This window comes from Psammomys obesus, unplaced genomic scaffold (genome assembly GCF_907164565.1).
Source record: "Psammomys obesus unplaced genomic scaffold, mPsaObe1.curated_primary_1811, whole genome shotgun sequence".
NCBI lineage: Eukaryota > Metazoa > Chordata > Mammalia > Rodentia > Muridae > Psammomys > Psammomys obesus.
The window spans coordinates 21,731,068-21,749,868 of record NW_026596040.1 but is presented as its reverse complement, the minus strand read 5'-3'; the positions used below and the strand labels follow the sequence as shown (position 1 = coordinate 21,749,868).

The following is an 18,801-nucleotide window of genomic DNA, read 5'->3' as shown; positions in this document are numbered from 1 at the left end:
GTGAGAAGGGCTTTCAGTAGCTACTGGTGGGTGACGGATTGTCTATGGGGAGGCCCCTTAACAGAAAGGTGGGAGGTCAGTACTTTGTTTACAAGGGAGAGGGTTATTTTGCCCTTTCTCTGGCTTGGACTTTGCCAAGGCTTTATCTCTCGCCTCCTGGGGAAAGCCACCTCCTCCAAAGATGGGAATTCTTGGAGGAGAAGGAAGAGGAGGGGGAGGAGGAGACAACAAGGACTGTATTGGGCTAGGCAAGGCTCCCTAGTACGTGGAACAGGCACCCTACTTCTGTACTTATTCTCCCTCTGTGAACTCAGAGCTCGCCCCGGCTAGATTCCAGGGCTGCCAGAGAGATGAGCTCTGCAGTACTGTGTGAACTAAGCTGTTGTCCATGTTGTGAGGATCATTGTGAACATGCTAAGGAGGCAACAAGAGTGAGTACTAACAGCAGTGGAAAGCTCAGTGTAGCATGCCAAGTGTGCTTCTGAGCTCACTTCGTGTTCATAAGCCTGAGAAATAGTATGCAATTAACTTTTTGCCTTATAGATAAGGAAACTGAGGCACCGAGTAGTTAAGTAAATTGTGCAAGATTGCATAGCTCCTGGGTGATGGGGCCTGATTTGACTTGAAGCCCCCTGGCTACAGCCTGACCAGGCTGACCTCGAACTCAGAGATCTGCCTGCCCCTGCCTCCCGAGTGCTGGGATTAAAGGTGTGCACCACCATTGCTTGGTAACTCTAAAAGTTTCCTAATGTGGGACCGTGGGGTTCCTGGTCTGGGTTCTTTGGGAATTATTGCATTTATAGTACATTTACAGTATATGTATATATATGTAGTTTCCAAAATTAAATTTTTTTGGTTTTGTGTATGAGAGTAGCAATGGTAGCTAGAAGAGAGTAGTGGATCTCCAGGAGCTGGAGTTACAGGATGTTGTGAGCTATCTGCCATGGGTGGAGAGAACCGAATTCAGGTCTTCTGGAAGAGCTTTTAACTGTTGAACTGTCTCTCGTTTATTTAAAGAACATTTTTGTTTTCACAGTAAAACTGATAGGAAAGTAGTGTTACTTTGCTGTGTATCAGTCTTCCCTGTTATCAGTGACCCTCACTAGAGTGATGCAGTGTTTCAGCTGACAAGCCTGTGCAAGACCCTGGTTTCATTCACAGCAGGCCTCACTCCTGATGTTACACATTCCGTGGGTTGGGACGGGGGCAGCGCGTAAGGACAGTATTAAGGCACTGCACAGAACCATCTTGCTGTTGAATGAATCATGTGCTCTTCCCAGTCAGCCTTCCAAGCCTCAGCCTCTGGCAATCATGTATATTTTTAAAATGTGCATTAATTTTTTTTTTTTTTATATCTGAAAAATGTTGTCAGTTTCCCATCAGGGCCCTTGACCCTCAGATGCCTGAGACCACGAACTGCATTATTAACAAGAAGAAAGGCTGTTAATGGGACAGACAGAGGCCAGTGACACACACTTGAGGTCACCACCTCCCCTTCGGTAGGGCCAGATGGATGCTGTGGGCAGGGCCATCAGGGCTCCCCTCCCCCATCCCTTCTTTGTGTTCCTGTGTTGGCATGGTGCGGGGTCAGGCCTGGCAGTGGCTGTGGCTGTAGATAGCCTTTATCACTGGTAAGTGAGATACTAGTCATTCAAGCCTTCCTGACTCTGCCAGGACACCCCCCCCCCTTTCTTGCTCTGCTCTCTGGCACTGCAGGGAGTCCTGGAAAGCTTTACACACTTCCTTATCTCCATGTTGTTGCTCATTCCATTCTTTCTTCCATTCTTGGCTACTCTTCTTCTTCTGGCCTGCTTAAGTACTGCTAATCCCAGGAAGCCTTTCCCTCTCCTCCCCATCTCTCTATAGAGGTTAAATGCCACTCACTTCTTCCTGATACCACATTTCTTTCCCACCAGCCACACTTGCTTGCTCTCTGGCATTGCAGACATCTCTGCTTTCTGGGTAGGCAGCTTCTTCCCCAGAGGCTGCACATAGTGCAGGACATCAGAGACAGAAGAGGCCCCAAGCCTCCTCTGACAGGCAGGAAAGGATCGGTATATGCTCAGAGTCAGAGTGCATCATTGCACAGGTAGAACCAACTCCTCATCTCATGACAAAGCAGAACATGAAAATCATCAGAGATACCATTGTTAACATGGTTTTTGTGTGTATTTATTTGGTACCAGTTTCTATCCTGTACATAAAAATATTTAACAAAGATAAGGACATTCATACAGACTGTTTCAGCAGTGTATGTGGCAAGGGGCTAGGGAGATAGCTCAGTCAGTGAAGCATATGCCTTGCAAGCGTTGGGTATCTGAGTTCCCTCCCAACAATACATTGGGGAAAAGTAGGGTGTGCTTGTAATCCTAGCACTGGAGAGGCGGAAACAGACAGATCCCTGGGGTTCACTGGCCAGGCAGCCTAGACTGCTTGGTGAGTTCCAGGCCAGTAAGAGACCTTACCTCAGGAAAAAGGTAGACATTATCTGAAGAATGACCCCTGAGGGCCCCTGGCTTCTACATGTACATACATACTTGCACCCGCCCTGGTAGATGTTTTTTGAGTGTGGGTGTGTTTTGTTGTTTCTTTTTGTTTGTTTGTTTTGTTTTGTTCTTGCAGAGCTGAGGGCCACACTCAGGGCCTATGGGCTTGCTAGGCAAGTGCTCTACCATTGAGCTAAATCCCCAACCCTGCCCTGGTAGATGTTAGTCAGTGTCCTTCTGTGTGCTGTGTTTGCCTAGGATCCTGTCATCCCATTAGGATTTCTTGTTTGTTTTTACAATTTGTTTGTCTTTGAGACAGGACCTAGCTATGTAGCCCTGGTGGGCTTCAGCTCCCTGCATACTATAGAAGGCTGGCCTTAAACTTGTAGTGGATCATCTTGCCGCATCCTCTTGGGTGCTAAGATTTCATGTGTGCCACCATGCCTGGCTGGCATCATGATTTCCAGAGACCAACCCCATGTTGGATACTTGCTATATTATAAGCTGCACTGGGGTTTGGATTTTTGTAGAGAAATATTTTTTTTTTTTTTTAAATAATTCTCATTTTAAAAAAAAAACCATTCTGTTTGTATAGCGGTGTGTGTGGATGACAATCTGTGTGAACATAGGCCTGTACATGCCAAAGCATCCATGTGGAGGTCAGAGAAGAACTGTCTGGAGTTGGTTCTAATCTTCCATCTTCCTTTCCTTCTCTGGCTGCTTTGCTCGTTTGCAAGCTTCCTGGAGCTTCTGCCTCATCCTATCCCGAAGTGGGGGTGCCAGGATTACTGAATGCTACTGCAGCTGCCTTTTTATGTGGGTCATAGGGATTCAACTCTGGCTCATAGATCAAGCACTTTGATCCATTGAGCCATCTCCCAGTCCCTTTATATGATTTTTTTAAGTTTGAATACAAAACGATGGGTTTCTTTATGACATTTTCATATACATGTATCATGTATGTTGTACATGAATTTTTAATTTTAATTTTAAAATTCATTTTATTGTAGTTATTATGCATATGGGTGTTTTGCCTGTATGTGTGTCTTTGTACTACATGTGTACCTGGTGCCCACAGAGAGGCCAGAAGAGGGCATTGGATCCCCTGGAACTGAGGTTACAGATGGTTGTAAGCTGCCATGTGAGTGCTGAAAATAGAACACTGATCCTCAGGTAGAACAGCCAGTGCTCTTAGCTGCTGAGCCATTTTTCCAGCCCTTGTACTTTATTTTTATTTGTCCCTCCCTTTCCTTCTCCCATTCCTCCCCTCCCCCATCTTGCTCCTCTCATGGGAAAATCTTTATATGCTTCTACAGTGGTTATGTCCAGGATGAATTCCTAGAAGTACAGCTCTTGGCTATCTATTATGTGGTCCCCATGCTCGACCTAGGAGGAGATTAGAGATTTTTGCCCAAAAGGCCAACCCCCAGATTCCCAATTCCCCATCTGGTGCTCAGCCCAGTCTGTCTCACTTCCGTGATTGCTGGGGTGGGGAGCTTCTGGCTAGCTCTGCAGGGGTGCCTCATGGGAAGGTGCTTCTTGGGTTTGGTGGGAAGTCACTGTGGTTTTCACTCATGTAACTGGGCCTAGAGGGTGGTGTCCAGGGCTGCTGTGGGAACATGGGAATTGGAGCCTTTGCACAGTATGTGTGGTCTCTGTTTACTCTTTCCAGAGAGAGATGTGTGTTCTTGCTTGGACACCCTGGCGAGGCTCAGGCTAGAGAAAGAGCTGGAAACTAGCTGGCTGTCTAAGTGGATAAGGCCCAGCGTAGAGGAAGTCCTTGCCTGTCCCATTGGTCCTCAGGCAGGCATTTGGTCACCTGGTGCCCAAGGTTGCCAAGAAAGTAGCTGAGGAAGAGAGATTTATGGTTGCATCTGGGCAAATGCTAACCACCCCTGTTTCTGAGTCTCCTTGTGTCAGGCCCATAGACACATTTGCTCCATCAATCCTCAGCCACAGTGTAACATGGAAGGACCCTCACAGGGTGAGTTCACAGATGTTTCAGAGGTAGTGATATCCTATAGCTTTTGTACACAGCTCTGGGTTGGATTCCTGCTCTGGCTGCTTCTGGTAGTGACTGGGATTGCTGGGGTCACCCAGAGGACAGGCTGGCAAAGGAAGGAAAAGGAGAAGGTAGGAAGGGGAGCAGACAGGAGGATACACTGTCTGGTCCTGGCGCAGAATTCTATCTTTTCCTCCCTGGTCTTGCAAATGTTCAGTGTCATATTTTGCTTCTGGATTTTTAAAAAAAGATACTGTATTTGTTTTTATTTTTTGCAGATGAGTGTTTTGCCTGCAAGTATGTATGTGTGTTGTGTATATGCCTGGTGTCTATGGAAGTCAGAAGAGGTCATCGAATTCCCTGGAACTTAGCTGTAGGCTTCCATGTGGGAGGTGGGAACTGAGTTTGGGTCCTCTGCAAGAACAGCCAGTACTCTTAACCTCTGAGCCATCTTTCCAGCCCTGCTTTTGGGTTTTTCTTGGCCTAGTCTTGGCCCTAAGAATAATGAAAACTAACAGCTGCCATTGGTGTGTTCTTAGTGATTTGTATACATTGTTGCTCTTTTTTTTCCAACTCCTTATGATATGGCTACCTTTATTGCTCACACATGGGGCGACTGAGGCTCAGAGAGAGAAAGGAGTACCAGGTTGGGTACAGTTCCTCAGCGTGAGCCCCCCTTGTCAGGACCTGTGTATCTGTGTCCAGTTGACTCTGAAAGCCCTACTCTGACTCTCTGCTTTTCTCCCCAGCTCCCCAGCCTTCTTCATCCTGTGGGCCCAACTTGAGAGAGCGGCATGCGGTACCCCCAGGCTGGCCCAGTGTCTTCTGACCTGCTGCTGACTGCGCCCAGGAGGCCTTGACGCCCTGGGGCACTTTTGCTCTACACAGGACCACGCTGGGGTTTGCCATGGTGACATAAAGGGGTGCAGAGGAAGGAAGGAGCAAGACCAGCCTGTAGACTGTGCCCCTGGCTGGGAGAAAGGGCCAGGGGCCCAGATCCTTTTCTCCGCTGCTCTTTCAACGACTCACTTCCTAAGTCTCTGAATTTCTCAGTCAGGATAACTCTTGGGCCTCCTCTGGGAGGTCTTGAAGGGGCCAGGCCAGGCTGGGCCTCTGCTGGTTGAGATCTTGGGGGCCAGGATGCCTGCCCTGGCGTGCCTCCGGAGGCTGTGTCGGCACATGTCCCCACAGGCTGTCCTTTTCCTGCTGTTTGTCTTCTGCCTGTTCAGCGTCTTTGTCTCGGCCTACTACCTGTATGGTTGGAACCGGGGCCTCGAGCCCTCAGCTGATGCTTCTGAGTCCGACTGTGGGGACCCACCACCTGTTGCCCCTAGCCGCCTGCTGCCAATCAAGCCTGTGCAGGCGGTCGTCCCTTCCCGAACGGACCCGCTGGTGCTGGTGTTTGTGGAGAGCCTCTATTCACAGCTGGGCCAGGAGGTGGTGGCAATCTTGGAGTCCAGCCGCTTCAAGTACCGAACAGAGATTGCACCAGGGAAGGGGGACATGCCCACACTCACTGACAAGGGCCGTGGCCGCTTTGCCCTCATCATCTATGAGAACATCCTCAAGTATGTCAACCTAGATGCCTGGAACCGGGAGCTGCTGGACAAGTACTGTGTGGCCTACGGCGTGGGCATCATTGGCTTCTTCAAGGTATTCAGGGAGCAGGTTCCAGAGCAGTTCCCAGCACTGTCTACACTGGCTAGCCAAGCACCTACTTGGTTTGCATTGTAAAATGAGTGCAGGAGTACCCTTTAGTTCCTGGGCTTGTGTGAAGGCTAAATGGTTGCCTGCCTGCTGCTGGCGAATGCTTAATAAGTATTTGGAGGCACTGACCACTGCACACAGGCTCAGTGCACAGTAGGCGCTTGCCTGAAGGAGACACGGGGCTGGGTGCAAGACAGGAAGAGGCATACTCTGCTAGGTACTCTGAAGCCTGCAATGGTGGTCACCTCAGAGGATGAGCAAGTGAAGGCACAAGAGGGTTAGGTTATGCAAATGAGGCAGTTTGGTTCTCTACCTATGGTCTTCCTTTTGGAGATGGGGGTGGTGAAGTTTGTGTTCTTCCTAAACCAGAGCCATTTTGCACGAGGAGAGAGAAAACCCAGTGAGCAGGCTGGGAGAGCTGTTTTGGGCTGTGTGGAGTTCCCCCTGGGGATGGGGGGGTCATTGCTGAAAGTTTGTCACGGAGGATCTGTCCTTGAGGAGAGGGCAGGCACAATGGATGCAAGATGAATGCAGACACCGGCTGGGCACATGGCTTGGGGGCTTGGAGGGATGCTTATTTACTGAATGCTTCTGGTGTCCTGGGCTCCTGTGCTAGGTGCCAGTGCATAGAGTAACAGGAACAGACAAGTCCCTGCTCTCACGCAGCTGAGATTTTAACATAGTAGGTTGGGCAGCACAGAGGCGATGGCAGGTGTGATGCATGTAAAATTCGAGAGAGGGTGTGGGGGACAATGCTGGATTCTGTGGTCAGCCAGAAAGCTGTCCCCTATGAAGTGGCCTAATGGGGCTGGGAAGGGTGCAGGCTAAGGGCAGCTAATGCACGGCGTGATCCATGGAGTAGGATCTAGGCAGAAGGTGCCCATGTCCCAAGCCTCCCTGCACATTGTTCCTTTGTTCAGTGCCGGGAGAGGCTGTTTCAGCCCCGGCTTCCCACCGCATGCTCTTTCATGCACTAATACAGCAGGAGGCTCTGCCGCCGAAAAGGGAGGGCGAGTCAAAAAACCAAAGGCCCTTAGAAATCCTGCAGTGGGGCGGCCCAGTGTGATTTGTTTCTCAGCCAGCTTGATCTCTTTCACAGAGCACCCTCTGGGGAACGCTGGCCTGGTTTACGGCTTCACAGAAGCAGAAAGTTAGGCTGGCTCCATTGTCTCTGTGCTTTTTTCTTTTCTCCTGTACTCTATACCCTTTGCTGCCATGAACTTCATTAAGGTTGATTCAGAGCCTGCAGGCCTGAGAATCATCAGAAAGGCCGACGTTTATTGAGAGCTCCTTCAGTGCCGTGCGCTGCCTGCCTTCTTCACACAAATTAACTTACTTCACACTAATAAGCCATTCTTCAAGGCAGGCAGAGGGTATGCTTATTTAAGAGAGGAGGAAACTGAGGCAGAGAGAGATTAGGAAATGTATTCGAGCTCACACCCTGTCAGATATTAGCCAGGATTCAAGTTCGGAAAGCCCCAAACCATACAGGCCTGGTCTTTCTAAGGTTTGATGAGTCCAGGGGCTGAATATACTTTACTTAGTGGAAGTTTGTGTCAGAAGCTCCATGTTGTGTACTGGACTCCAGGCCTGGGTTGTGGACACTGAACAAGATTAAAACAACAGGCCTCGGACCCTGTGTAATGCCAGCTCCTCGTTTAAGGTGAACATGAGGCCCACTGAAGAGCTGGGACAGGCTCAGAGTTTCACTGGGAGTCAGTGGCGAATGCAGCTCTCCCTGCCCTGTTGCATAAGTCAAGGCTTCTCCAGGATTTTGAGCTGAGGCTTGTGACTGTTCAGTTAGAGTGCACGCCGCCTGGTGGCTGAGGCTCTCTCTGCAGAGGCTGGTTTCTGTGCTGCGCCTTAGACTTGTCAGACTCAGGTGCCTGTGCCAGGGCTCAAGTCCCATCTCTTTCAGAGGCCAGGTTCTCAAGGCAGGGTGAGATCACAAGCTTAAAAGTCCAGACTCTGGGCCAAACCTTTCTGAAACTTAGAAGCAATGTGACCTTGGCCAGGATGCTCGACTAGTGGGACTAGTTACAGCTCCTGCCTCTAGACCATGCTAGAGTTAAGCTGAGGAAGCTTACTTGAGGGAAGCCGAAGAGGAGGCCCAGCACCTCGAGTCACTCTGTCAGTAGCAGCTGTGGTGCTGTGTCTCCTTCTGTGCCCTCACCTGGGCCTATTCCTAACACTGTCATGCACCAGCCTCACAGAGTAGCCACCCAGTGCCTGAATGCACCCTGAGGGCTGGCGAACGTCACCTGACCTTTCAGTGCCCAGCATATTGCTTTGCACTCTCTGTCACATAGAGTAGGCACTTTGTTTTCAGATAACAGGACTCAAAAAATTAAGTGGCTTTACGGGGTGACATAGTATGCTACCCAGCTAAGATTTGACAGCCCAGCTACTGCTTCTAACTGGATGACCAAAGAAGACTGTGTAGGAACAAGCTAACCAGAGACCTACAGAAGGCCTGTAGGGTTTCTTAGGGCAGCTTGCCTGTTCATAAGGAAGTCTGTGCTAGGCCTCCATATCCCCCTACTCGCTCAGGCTCTTCCTTATGTCAGGATGACTCCTTCGGGAGAGTGGTTGTCCCTTAGTACTGAGGAATAGGAAGAAGGTCCAGTCTAGATGGTCCCTGTGACAGGGCCAGCATTTCCAGTGCCTAGGCCCTCTGTTCCCTTCCCTGACTGGATCCTTTCATGGCTGCCTGTGGTAGCTATCATGGCATGGCTTTTTCCTCCTCAGTGGCACCTTAGCAAGCTCAGGACCAGGACTTTGAAATGGGATCCCTGAGCTGTGGTGTCTGCAGCGGCTTCCCAGGCAGTAGACAGGGCCTGATATGTCTCAGGCCTCCTCATAGATCAAGCACTGGGCCAGTGCTGACTTAGGGTGTTGGGATGCTGGGAGCCTGGGAAGGTCATTTCTGCAGATGGGTCTCAATCTCTTGCATCTCAGCATGGAAGCTGCCTCAGGATGGGGACTTGGCAGGCACTCTGTGCATTTGGAGATCCAGCGTGGTTCCTTATCATAGTTTACAGAACCAGCGCCTGCTGAGGCTTTGTGGGACTAGAAAAAGCCTGACTGTTAAGATTAGTCAACAGCTTCCTCTGGGCAGGCTCTGCGCTGACACAAGGCTCAGATTGAAACCTGCCATTCACTCTGCTCACCATGTACCCAGACAGGGTGCTCACTGGAGTGGCCACATAGGTGTCCTGTGGGTGGCCCTTCCTTTTTCTCTGGATGCAAACTGGAACCTGTGAACTCATTTATAACCCTTGGGTAGAGGCTTCAACAGCTCCCAGGACCTGGTTCTGGCCCCCGTGGCCTTCCTGCCTCTTCCTCTTTTGATCTCTCTATAGCTCCTTGCTGTTTCTTGATCATGCTGTGTTCTCCTGTCTCAGGGCCTTTTTACAGATTGTTCTTGGGATTTGACCTCTACCTCCTCCTAGTTGATCACTCATTCTGTAGCATGCTCCAGAGGCCCTTTCTCCAGGAGCCTCCAGAGTCAGCTGACTGCCCAGCAAGTGGTAGTTTGCAGCTCTGACCTTTTCCATGTGGGCATACCATGTTTTGTTCTTATTACATGGTTTTGATGGTTATCTCTCCTTCCTGCTTGACTTGAAGGGGAAGGTCACATCTGCTTTTCTCATGTTACACTCTGTTTTCTGTCTTTTTTTTTTCCCTCACTATATCTCATTAAATACTTATTATCATGTCTGGTACAGTACGTAGCTGCAGACTAATAAATTATCCCCGAAACCCACAGCTGTCAGGTGCTAGGTATTGGCAACTATCTGTTTCTTTTTCATTCTTAAAAATAGTTACTCAGCAAATGGATGTGTGTTCTTGCTGGGTGTCAGGGACCCAAAGTAAGAAGTATAGCCTTGTTCTCAAGTAGGTGCAGGCTGGTAGGAGGGAGGCTCCGAACCCCAGGCAACAGCTGAGGCTTCGCCAGGGAGGCCATTGCAAGAAGCAGGCATATGTGTTGGCTTTTGAAGGATGAACAGGAGTTTACCAGTCCCAGAGGAGATAATAGAACCAGTATAGGAACAAGGACAGATGTAATATATCCAGAGTCAGATGTCTGGAAGGATGAAGGAGGGCATGAAGGAGCGGTGAGAGCAGGGAAGAGGAGATGGCCTACAAGGAATAGGGGTATCAGCAGGTCCCAGGAGGAAAAGGGAGGTGGTGAAGATCAGATCGTAACAGTGATGATGAGTGGGCAAGAGAGCTGCCTTTCTGTGTGGGAGGGTGGCTTTTTTGTCAGGTATTTATGTATCTCTCTGTGTGTGCATACACATGTGCCTGTGTCTCTGTGTGACTGTCTGTATCTGTGTCTGTGTGCATGCAGGTGTTGTGTGTGCATGTCTGTCTGTCTTTGTCTCTGTGTGTGTGTGTATTCAGTGAGGGATGTGGTAGCTCACGTGAAGTTGTAAATACTGTTGACATTACTTTTATCGACTATGTCTGACAGTTGTTCTCCCACCCCACACTGCTGTAGGCCAATGAGAACAGCCTGCTGAGTGCACAGCTCAAAGGCTTTCCTCTTTTCCTGCATTCGAACCTGGGCCTGAAGGACTGCAGCATCAACCCCAAGTCCCCACTGCTCTATGTGACACGGCCCAGTGAGGTAGAGAAAGGTGTGCTGCCCGGTGAGGACTGGACTGTGTTCCAGTCCAACCACTCTACCTATGAACCAGTGCTGTTGGCCAAGACACGCTCCTCCGAGTCCATCCCGCACCTGGGTGCAGACGCTGGCTTGCATGCTGCACTGCATGCTACTGTGGTCCAGGACCTGGGCCTCCATGATGGCATCCAACGTGTGTTGTTTGGCAACAACCTCAACTTTTGGCTGCACAAGCTTGTCTTCGTGGATGCGGTAGCCTTCCTCACAGGGAAGCGCCTCTCACTGCCTTTGGATCGGTACATCCTGGTGGATATTGATGACATTTTTGTGGGCAAGGAGGGGACACGTATGAAGGTGGAGGATGTGAAGGTAAGGAGAGTCTTGGAGTACCTCATGGGGCCACATCCCATCTGCACCTCCTTGTGCTGTTAATTGCAGAACTATTTATCCCACTTCAGCCATTTGCTGTCTTACTATGTGCAAGAGGCATCTAAAATTTTGTTGAAGTGTGAAATATGAAAAGATTTTGCATGTGCATTCTGGAATTCAGGAGGAAGAGATCCAGGCAGAAACAAAAATAATCTGGCCAGGGTTGTAATCTGCCTTTTAGCCCAGATGTGGTTTTTTAATTCTTAAAAAATGTTTGTCATTATTTGAGCTCCCACAAGATTCTTCAGAATAAGATCCCAAGTCACATGCACAGCAGGTTTTAGCAGCTGTATACAGATTATGTCGACTTCCAAAACAGTTTACCAAATTGTCTGTGGAAGCTCTTTGCAAATACAGGGTTGCACACACACATGCGTGCTGTCACCAAGAAAGAAGCGTCTAGAGACAGACTTTAAGGCACAGTTGTCCGCAGTCATCTGTCTTACTGGAGACTCTGCAGAGGAGACAGCATGCTAGTATAAGGGCAGCAGTGTGGGTTGCCACCACAGAGGGCAAACACAACAATACAGCAGATGGAGACAAAACAGGGATTAAGTCCCCAGAGCTGCTGCCTGCTGACTGGGTGTCCTCTCTTGGGAGATTAACAGGGCTAGAGATGTATTAGCACCAGACACAGACCTCTTTGATGCTGCAAGAGGCTTTCGACAGCGTGGCCGTCACTTTCCCCGAGCAGTGCAGACCCATTGGTGCTGTCCTCCTCCTGAACTTGAAACTTCTGGCAGGCTCGCCAAGGTCTGGCAGGAAGGCTCCACTGAGGTTGTGGCCCTGTCCTGCTCAGAAGTGAACTCTGCAAAAGAGGAACATGGTGGATGGGCTTAGGGAGTGAAGACCCAATTTTAATCAAGTCCCAGTGTGACTCTGACTAGGTGACTTGGAGGAGTCCCATCCTATCACTGAGCCTGAAGTGAGGGGGTGGGTGTCAGGGAAGGCCTCAGGCTGTTTTCTGCACTAGACTGACATAATGGTGCCTGGCTGAGGTTGGGAAGGAGCATGTTTAGATGGTCAGGCTCCTCCCTCCCCTACTGCACAGTAGGCTTGGGCAGAGTTGATCTGCTTTTACACACAATGCTGCTCCTGACACTTCTCAAGTGCTCTCCTGTTGAAGCCTTTACATTTAGGCCAGTTGAGCCTTCCTGCCAACATCTTCATGCAGTGCCCTGACCAGCGCAAAGCAGATGACCCTGTTGCCTGCTTGGTGCTCTTTCATTGTAGTCTAGCTCCTCACTGCATGAGCAAGGGAATGCCTGAGCGACTGTGGAGGGTGAGACCTCCAGCTACTGGGCTCACCATATCCTCTGGGAGCCATTGATCCAGGGTTCCATACTGTAGTCCTGGCTAGTCTGGAATTCATTATCCTTAGCTTCCTGAATGCTCCTAGCTTTTATTATCCCCCTCTTTTCCCTTTTGAGTATAATCTCATGTAGCTCAGGCTGACCTTGAACTCCTGATCTTCTTGCTTTTTCTTTTTGAGTGCTAGGCTTATAGGCATGTGTCACTACTTTTCCCCATTTCTGAGGAGGAGGCAATGCCTGTGGAAAACAAATCAAGATCTCTGTCTCCCATGGAGCTCAGGGCTCACCCCAAGTGCTTCTTCAGCAGGCCTCCTTCCCCTTGAACATCCTTCCGAGTCTGAAAGGCAGAGCAGTTTCTGCATTAGTACCAAGCGTGGTTGTCAACTGTGACTTTGCTTCAGAAGCATGACTGTCACCTCATTAGCTTCTGCAGTTCTGGCCATACACTACAGTCTCCGTAGTCCCGACAGAACTTGTGTAGCTGGGGTTTGGTGGCTGCTGGGCTCTGTGCTCAGCCATCATGTGCATTACCTCATTGGATTGTAACAGCAGAGGGAGAAGGGGTATGAGGCCCATTTTACAGAGGAGGCCACTGTGACTCAGAGAGACGGAGCAGCTTGCCCAAGGCTGTGTGGCTGGATCGTGTGTCTGTCAGGCAGTGATTAACCTTGGTCAGATGCCTGAGGCAATCATGCTGCCTGAAAGCGGGCTCTCACAAGTTTCCTTGAAGCCTTGTGGGCATTGCAGTCCTAACCCAGAGCTTGTCCCCTTCAATAGACTAGCAGGGTACTAGATGTGCTCATATGGGTGCACTGCCACAGAGCATATCCCTGGAGGGGTCAGGATCCTTTGATCTAATCTTGCATTCCCCAGAGGAGGAGAAATCCTCATGTGAAAATACTGGTGCTTGTGGTGTCAGTGACATCACCACAGCTCTCATTTCTCATCACTTTCCTACCACAAGTCAGGCCGATTTACAGGCCAAATCTCACTTCTCTGAAGAGCCCTGTAAGGACAGAGATCTTCTGGTCTCCTGTTGCAATTAAGGCCTAGAGAAATTCAAAAGCATCTCAGGCATATGTTGCTGAGCCAGGCTGGAGCTTAGGTTTCTTCAAGCCAGTAGAGTCTGTTGTAGGAGGTAGCATGGGGCTGGCTTCTTAGGCGTGTGTCCTGGGCCGCCCCAGAGAACATATGCTGAGACGGTCCCTATGTGGCCAAGCCCTGGTGGCATCTGCCTGATGTTCATAGCATTGGAGCACGGGCCCAACATTTGCATCTCGGGGACCATGCGAAGATGGAACCCAGGCCTCAGGTGTGAGGCAAATGTCCCACGACAGAGCTACTGCCAGCCTGGCGTTGGGTCCTGTGAGTCCTGTAGCTGGTCCTGTTATAGCAGGCCACCCCTCAGATGCTCAGTGGGAGCATCTGACCTTTAGACCTCCACTAACTGTTGCCTCTCCTCTGCCTGTCCTAGGCCCTGTTTGATACCCAGAATGAACTTCGCACACACATCCCAAACTTCACCTTCAACCTGGGCTACTCAGGGAAATTCTTCCACACAGGTACGTGGTGGACTGCCCCTACTCACTGCACAACCCTTGGGCTTCTCTCAAACTGCTCCTTCTGATTGTTGTGACGAGAGCACCAGATCATTGGGTGGGGAGTGTGTTATTTCAGAGTTCATGGTTCACAAGGGACATCCCAGGAGAGGCCATTTGGGGGCAATAACAACAGCAACAAGGTTACCATATGGCCTAGCAGCCTGTGCAGTCCTAGGTTAAGTATCTTCTTCCTTCTGTCTCCTCACCGTTTCCTTTCAAAATGATTTCCACTTATAAAATATATAGTTGGATTAAGATGCTTTTATTACATTGTTATTTACTGTGTGTATACAAATGTTTGTGTTCATATGTCACAACATGTATGGAGGTCAGAGGACAACTTGGGGTTGGTTTTCTTCTTCCACTGACAACTCATGTTGTCAGGCTTGGCCATTTTATTGCTGGAAAGGCACTGGTGAGCTATTTTGGTGGCCAGAAATGGGTTAAGTTTTAAGAATGTTATAGAAGCACATAGCATAGAAATTGAAAGCACAAATGACCCTCCTACCCTAGCATGGCCACCCGTATCCTTTGTTTTGTTTGCAGTAGCAGGACCGAGGTTGGGGGTTCTTCCAAGTTCCTGACACGCAGGGCAAATGAAAGGGAACCTGAACTGATGGTCTACAGTCCTCTGTGAGGATAGCCTCTGCCCATCTAGGCAGGACCACTATGGTCAGCAATAGGTTGAGGTTGAAAATGTGCCAGATGGCCCCAAGGTACCTGAGAGCGCTACTGGTGATCTCTGCGTTGCGAGTTCTTAGACCCTAGCAGATCAGAGGTGGCTGTAGTTGTATCTCTGGGGCAGAGGTTTAAGCATCCTGTACCCACCCAGAACGTGTTCAGGTTAGCGGGTAAAAGGGCTCATGGCACAGTTTGGATCATCGGAATAGGATGAGAGTAGGCATATGGAGATAGAAGAAACGCTTAGGGTTGTTGACCTCAAACACAAGAGCCCACAGAGGAGATGATATGGCCACTTACTGAGGCAAGGGCAGTCTAGACCAGACTTGTGTCTCCCTGTGCCAAAGCTTAGTTGACTCTTCCACGCAGCTCCTAGGTGGCCTGTGAATGTTTCTGCAGTCAGGGGCCAGGTTGGGGGCTGCGTGGCCAGGTGGCTGCGCTGACCGCTCTGTGCCGCCACCATAGGTACCGACGCCGAGGATGCTGGGGACGACCTGCTGCTTTCCTACGTGAAGGAGTTCTGGTGGTTCCCCCACATGTGGAGCCACATGCAGCCCCACCTCTTCCACAACCAGTCAGTGCTGGCTGAGCAGATGGCCCTGAACAAGAAGTTCGCTGTCGTGAGTAAGATTCCCCATGGGACAGAACCGGGGGGACCAGGGGCTGGGCTGGGACTCACTGGCCTCGCAGTGCTACTGTGGTTCAGTTTGATAGGTCTGTTTCTGTGCCAGGGCCTGGGGTGGGCTGCCTTGATAGGCATGGTCTCCTGGACACCTCAAGAGGGCAGTCCCCCCTTACAGACAAGAAACTGAAGCTCACGGGGCCTGGCGGTACATGCCTGGACTCCCAGCATTTGGGAGGCAGAGGCAGGAGGATAAGTTGTGGTCAGCCAGCCTGGTCTACATGAGACTCTCAAAACAAAACAAACCCCCCCCCCCCAAAAAAAAAAATGAGGCTCAGGAGGTCATCTTAGGATTCATGCTGAGGGCAGTGCATTTCCTGGGCCTAAACTCCCACCTTCAGGCATGGTAGAACCTCTGGAGAGCTAGCAGAGGTACTTAAGGAAAGAGATACTCAGAAGATCAGCTTGGATACACTAGCAGGAGTGTATCCTTGGATATACAGAGGCAGGAGACAGCAGAAGCGTGAGTCCTCTGAGCTTGGTGCCAGGCATATGATGAATGAGAGTCAGGAGTTCTAGGCTCATTTCTGCTAGTCACTCACTTTGAGATTCTGAGGCCTCCCTCCCCATTTCTGTGTCCAGCCCCGGTTTTTCCATCCGAAACTAGGGTCTTAGACCACGTGCCCTGTCAACCTAGCCTATGTTTTTTCTTGTGTTCTGAAAAAGAGAAACAAGGTCCAAAGGGAAAGACTCCCATTCTCATCCTGCCTGGGTCATCCTCTCCCCAGGAGCACGGCATTCCCACAGACATGGGGTATGCAGTGGCGCCCCACCACTCTGGTGTGTACCCCGTGCATGTGCAGCTGTACGAGGCATGGAAGCAGGTGTGGAGCATCCGTGTGACCAGCACAGAGGAGTACCCCCATCTGAAGCCCGCCCGCTACCGCCGTGGCTTCATCCACAATGGCATCATGGCAAGTGGCTGGGAGGGGCACGGTGGGCATTGTTATGGGGCTGCACGCTGGGCAGCATGGCTGCAGTTGGCTGGCTTAGGGGTTGGGGGCCGGTTTCTGCTGCTGTTGTGCCTCCGAGGCACCATCATAGGGAGGGCAGATTGCCAGCCCTTAGCTTCTGTGGCAGGATCGGGAAAGCTTGCTTGCTTTTTAAAAAATTGGTGTGTGTGTGTGTGTGTGTGTGTGTGTGTGTGTGTCTAAGTGTAAGAGTGTAGGTACCTGCATCGGTCAGAGGTATCAGATTCCCCAGCACTGGAGTTACAGGTGGTTGTGAGGTAGGTGTGGGGCTGGGGATCAAGTACAGGTCCTCTGGAAGAGCAGTAAATGCTCTTCGGCACTGAGCCATCCTTCCAGCCCATGGAGAGTGTTATTGAAAGGGGGGTTTGATGAGGATATGAGACAGGGCTCTATCATACTCATTTGCATGTTTGAACACTCTTCCTGAAGCTCTGCTATGTGTCTGTCCCTTCTCTAGGGGATAGGAGAAGTGAAAAACCCAGACAACTCCCTGACCTTGTGAACCTGACAATTCTGTGGGCAGAGACAGGCAGAGTATGTAAAGCATATGGTTGAAAGATGGTGAGATGACCCTGGAGAGAGCCAAGCAGGGAAGGGATGTGTCAGTAATAATGTTCCTAGGATGAGCTATGCAGCTGTATGCAAGAGGGAAAGCATTTGAGGCGAGAAAGCAGTGAGTGCAAAGGCCCCAGGGCAGGGTTTGTCTGAGGACCAAGTAGGGCAGATGGTAGTGGATGTCAGAGAGGTGATGGAAGGCTGGCCAGTGATGGGCTTCAGCTTTGAGCACAGATGGAAAGGTTTTGAATGGAGCATGATCTAATCCATATTGATTCATTCTGCCTGTCGTGTGGGTCAGAGTGTGTAGGGTGCAGAAGTGGAAGCCAGACCAGCAGGGAGTCAACATCAGGTCTCCACACAAGAAGTGGTGGCACCTTGGTCACAGTGCAAGGTTGCAACATGATCTCATGTTGGACTTTGAAGGTAGAGGTGAGTTGGATGTAGTGTATAGGAGAAAAGGAGAGATAGGTCAAGGGTGACTTGACTTCGTGGCTTGATGCGCTAGAAGGGTGCATTGTTGTCAGCTGCGGTGTAGGAAAGCAGGGTTTGCTTTTTTCCATCTTCCTACCCACTTCCTTACCTGCCTGCCTCTTTAGTACCTGGGACTCTTTGGTTGTTGTTGTTTTATTAAAATTTTTTTCACGGGCTTGAGCGATGGCTTAGAAGTTAAGAGCACTGGCTGATCTTTCAAAGGTCCTGAGTTCAGCAACCGCATGGTGGCTCACAGCAATCTATTGTGAGATCTGGTGCCCTCTTCTGGCCTGCAGGCACACATGCAGGCAGAACACTGTATAAATAATAAATAAATAAACCTTAAAAAATAAAATAAAAAAATTTTACATTTATTTTTTATTCTGTTCATGTGTATGTGTGTATATCTACATATGCCTCAGTGTGTGTGTGTGTGTGTGTGTGTGTCTAGGTCAGAGGACAGTTTATAGGAATTAACTTCTCTCTCCACCAGGGTGATTGCACTGAGGCCATTGTCAGTCACTTGGCAACCAGACAACACGCAGTTCACATCAGTTCATGACTACTAGTATGAGTGGCTGAGGCCCTACTAGTACTGACATCGCCTGCAGTGCTGTGTTAGAGGGTCAAAGACCCTCACTGCAAATGGTTCAAGTTTCTAGAAACCCCCATACTACTTTTGGGCCTGTTTAGTTTGTGTAGAGGATGGCAACAAGTATAAGGCAAGAGCAGTGGTTCCCCTGGGGAGCACTGTGGGCTGGGGAGCCCTTGAGAAGAAGGACTTCTGGGAGTGGAGGCAATGTGGCCTCATAAGAGAGCATCTTCCAAGGAGGCCCCAGCCTTTCTCCTAAGGAAGCAGCCTAACTTTCTTGACCACGGAGATAACATGGCCCCTCTCTTGCTCCCTCTCAGGTCCTCCCTCGGCAGACCTGTGGCCTCTTCACACATACCATCTTCTACAATGAGTACCCCGGAGGCTCCAGTGAACTGGACAAGATCATCAATGGGGGCGAGCTCTTCCTCACTGTGCTCCTCAATCCTGTGAGTGCTCTGCAGCCCAGGGCTGGTTTGAGAAGGGGTACTGACAGCCTGTCTATAAGCTAGCAGGCTTCCCAGCCAGGGAAGAGTAGACAGGCTGGCACGGGGAGGGCCTGGAAACCAGGAGGTCCACTGTCCAGCTGTGGCACTGACTTCCTCTGCTGTAGGACCCAGACAAAAGTGCACACACACACACACACACACACACACACACACACACACACACACACAC

The 18,801-nt window shown here is 50.1% G+C and overlaps 1 protein-coding gene across 6 annotated transcripts in view; it reads left to right on the top strand.

Annotated features, from left to right (window-relative positions):
* Positions 1–18,801, top strand: part of Ndst1 (N-deacetylase and N-sulfotransferase 1) — a 63,667-nt gene that overhangs the window by 29,198 nt on the left and 15,668 nt on the right. For all 6 annotated transcript variants that reach the window (XM_055622546.1, XM_055622550.1, XM_055622549.1 and 3 more), the window contains exons 2-7: positions 5,238–6,141; positions 10,700–11,194; positions 14,042–14,129; positions 15,315–15,469; positions 16,260–16,445; positions 18,444–18,572. In XM_055622546.1, the coding sequence (XP_055478521.1) occupies positions 5,629–6,141; positions 10,700–11,194; positions 14,042–14,129; positions 15,315–15,469; positions 16,260–16,445; positions 18,444–18,572 (1,566 nt within the window). In that variant the 5' untranslated portion in view covers positions 5,238–5,628. The remainder of the gene's footprint in view (positions 1–5,237; positions 6,142–10,699; positions 11,195–14,041; positions 14,130–15,314; positions 15,470–16,259; positions 16,446–18,443; positions 18,573–18,801) is intronic.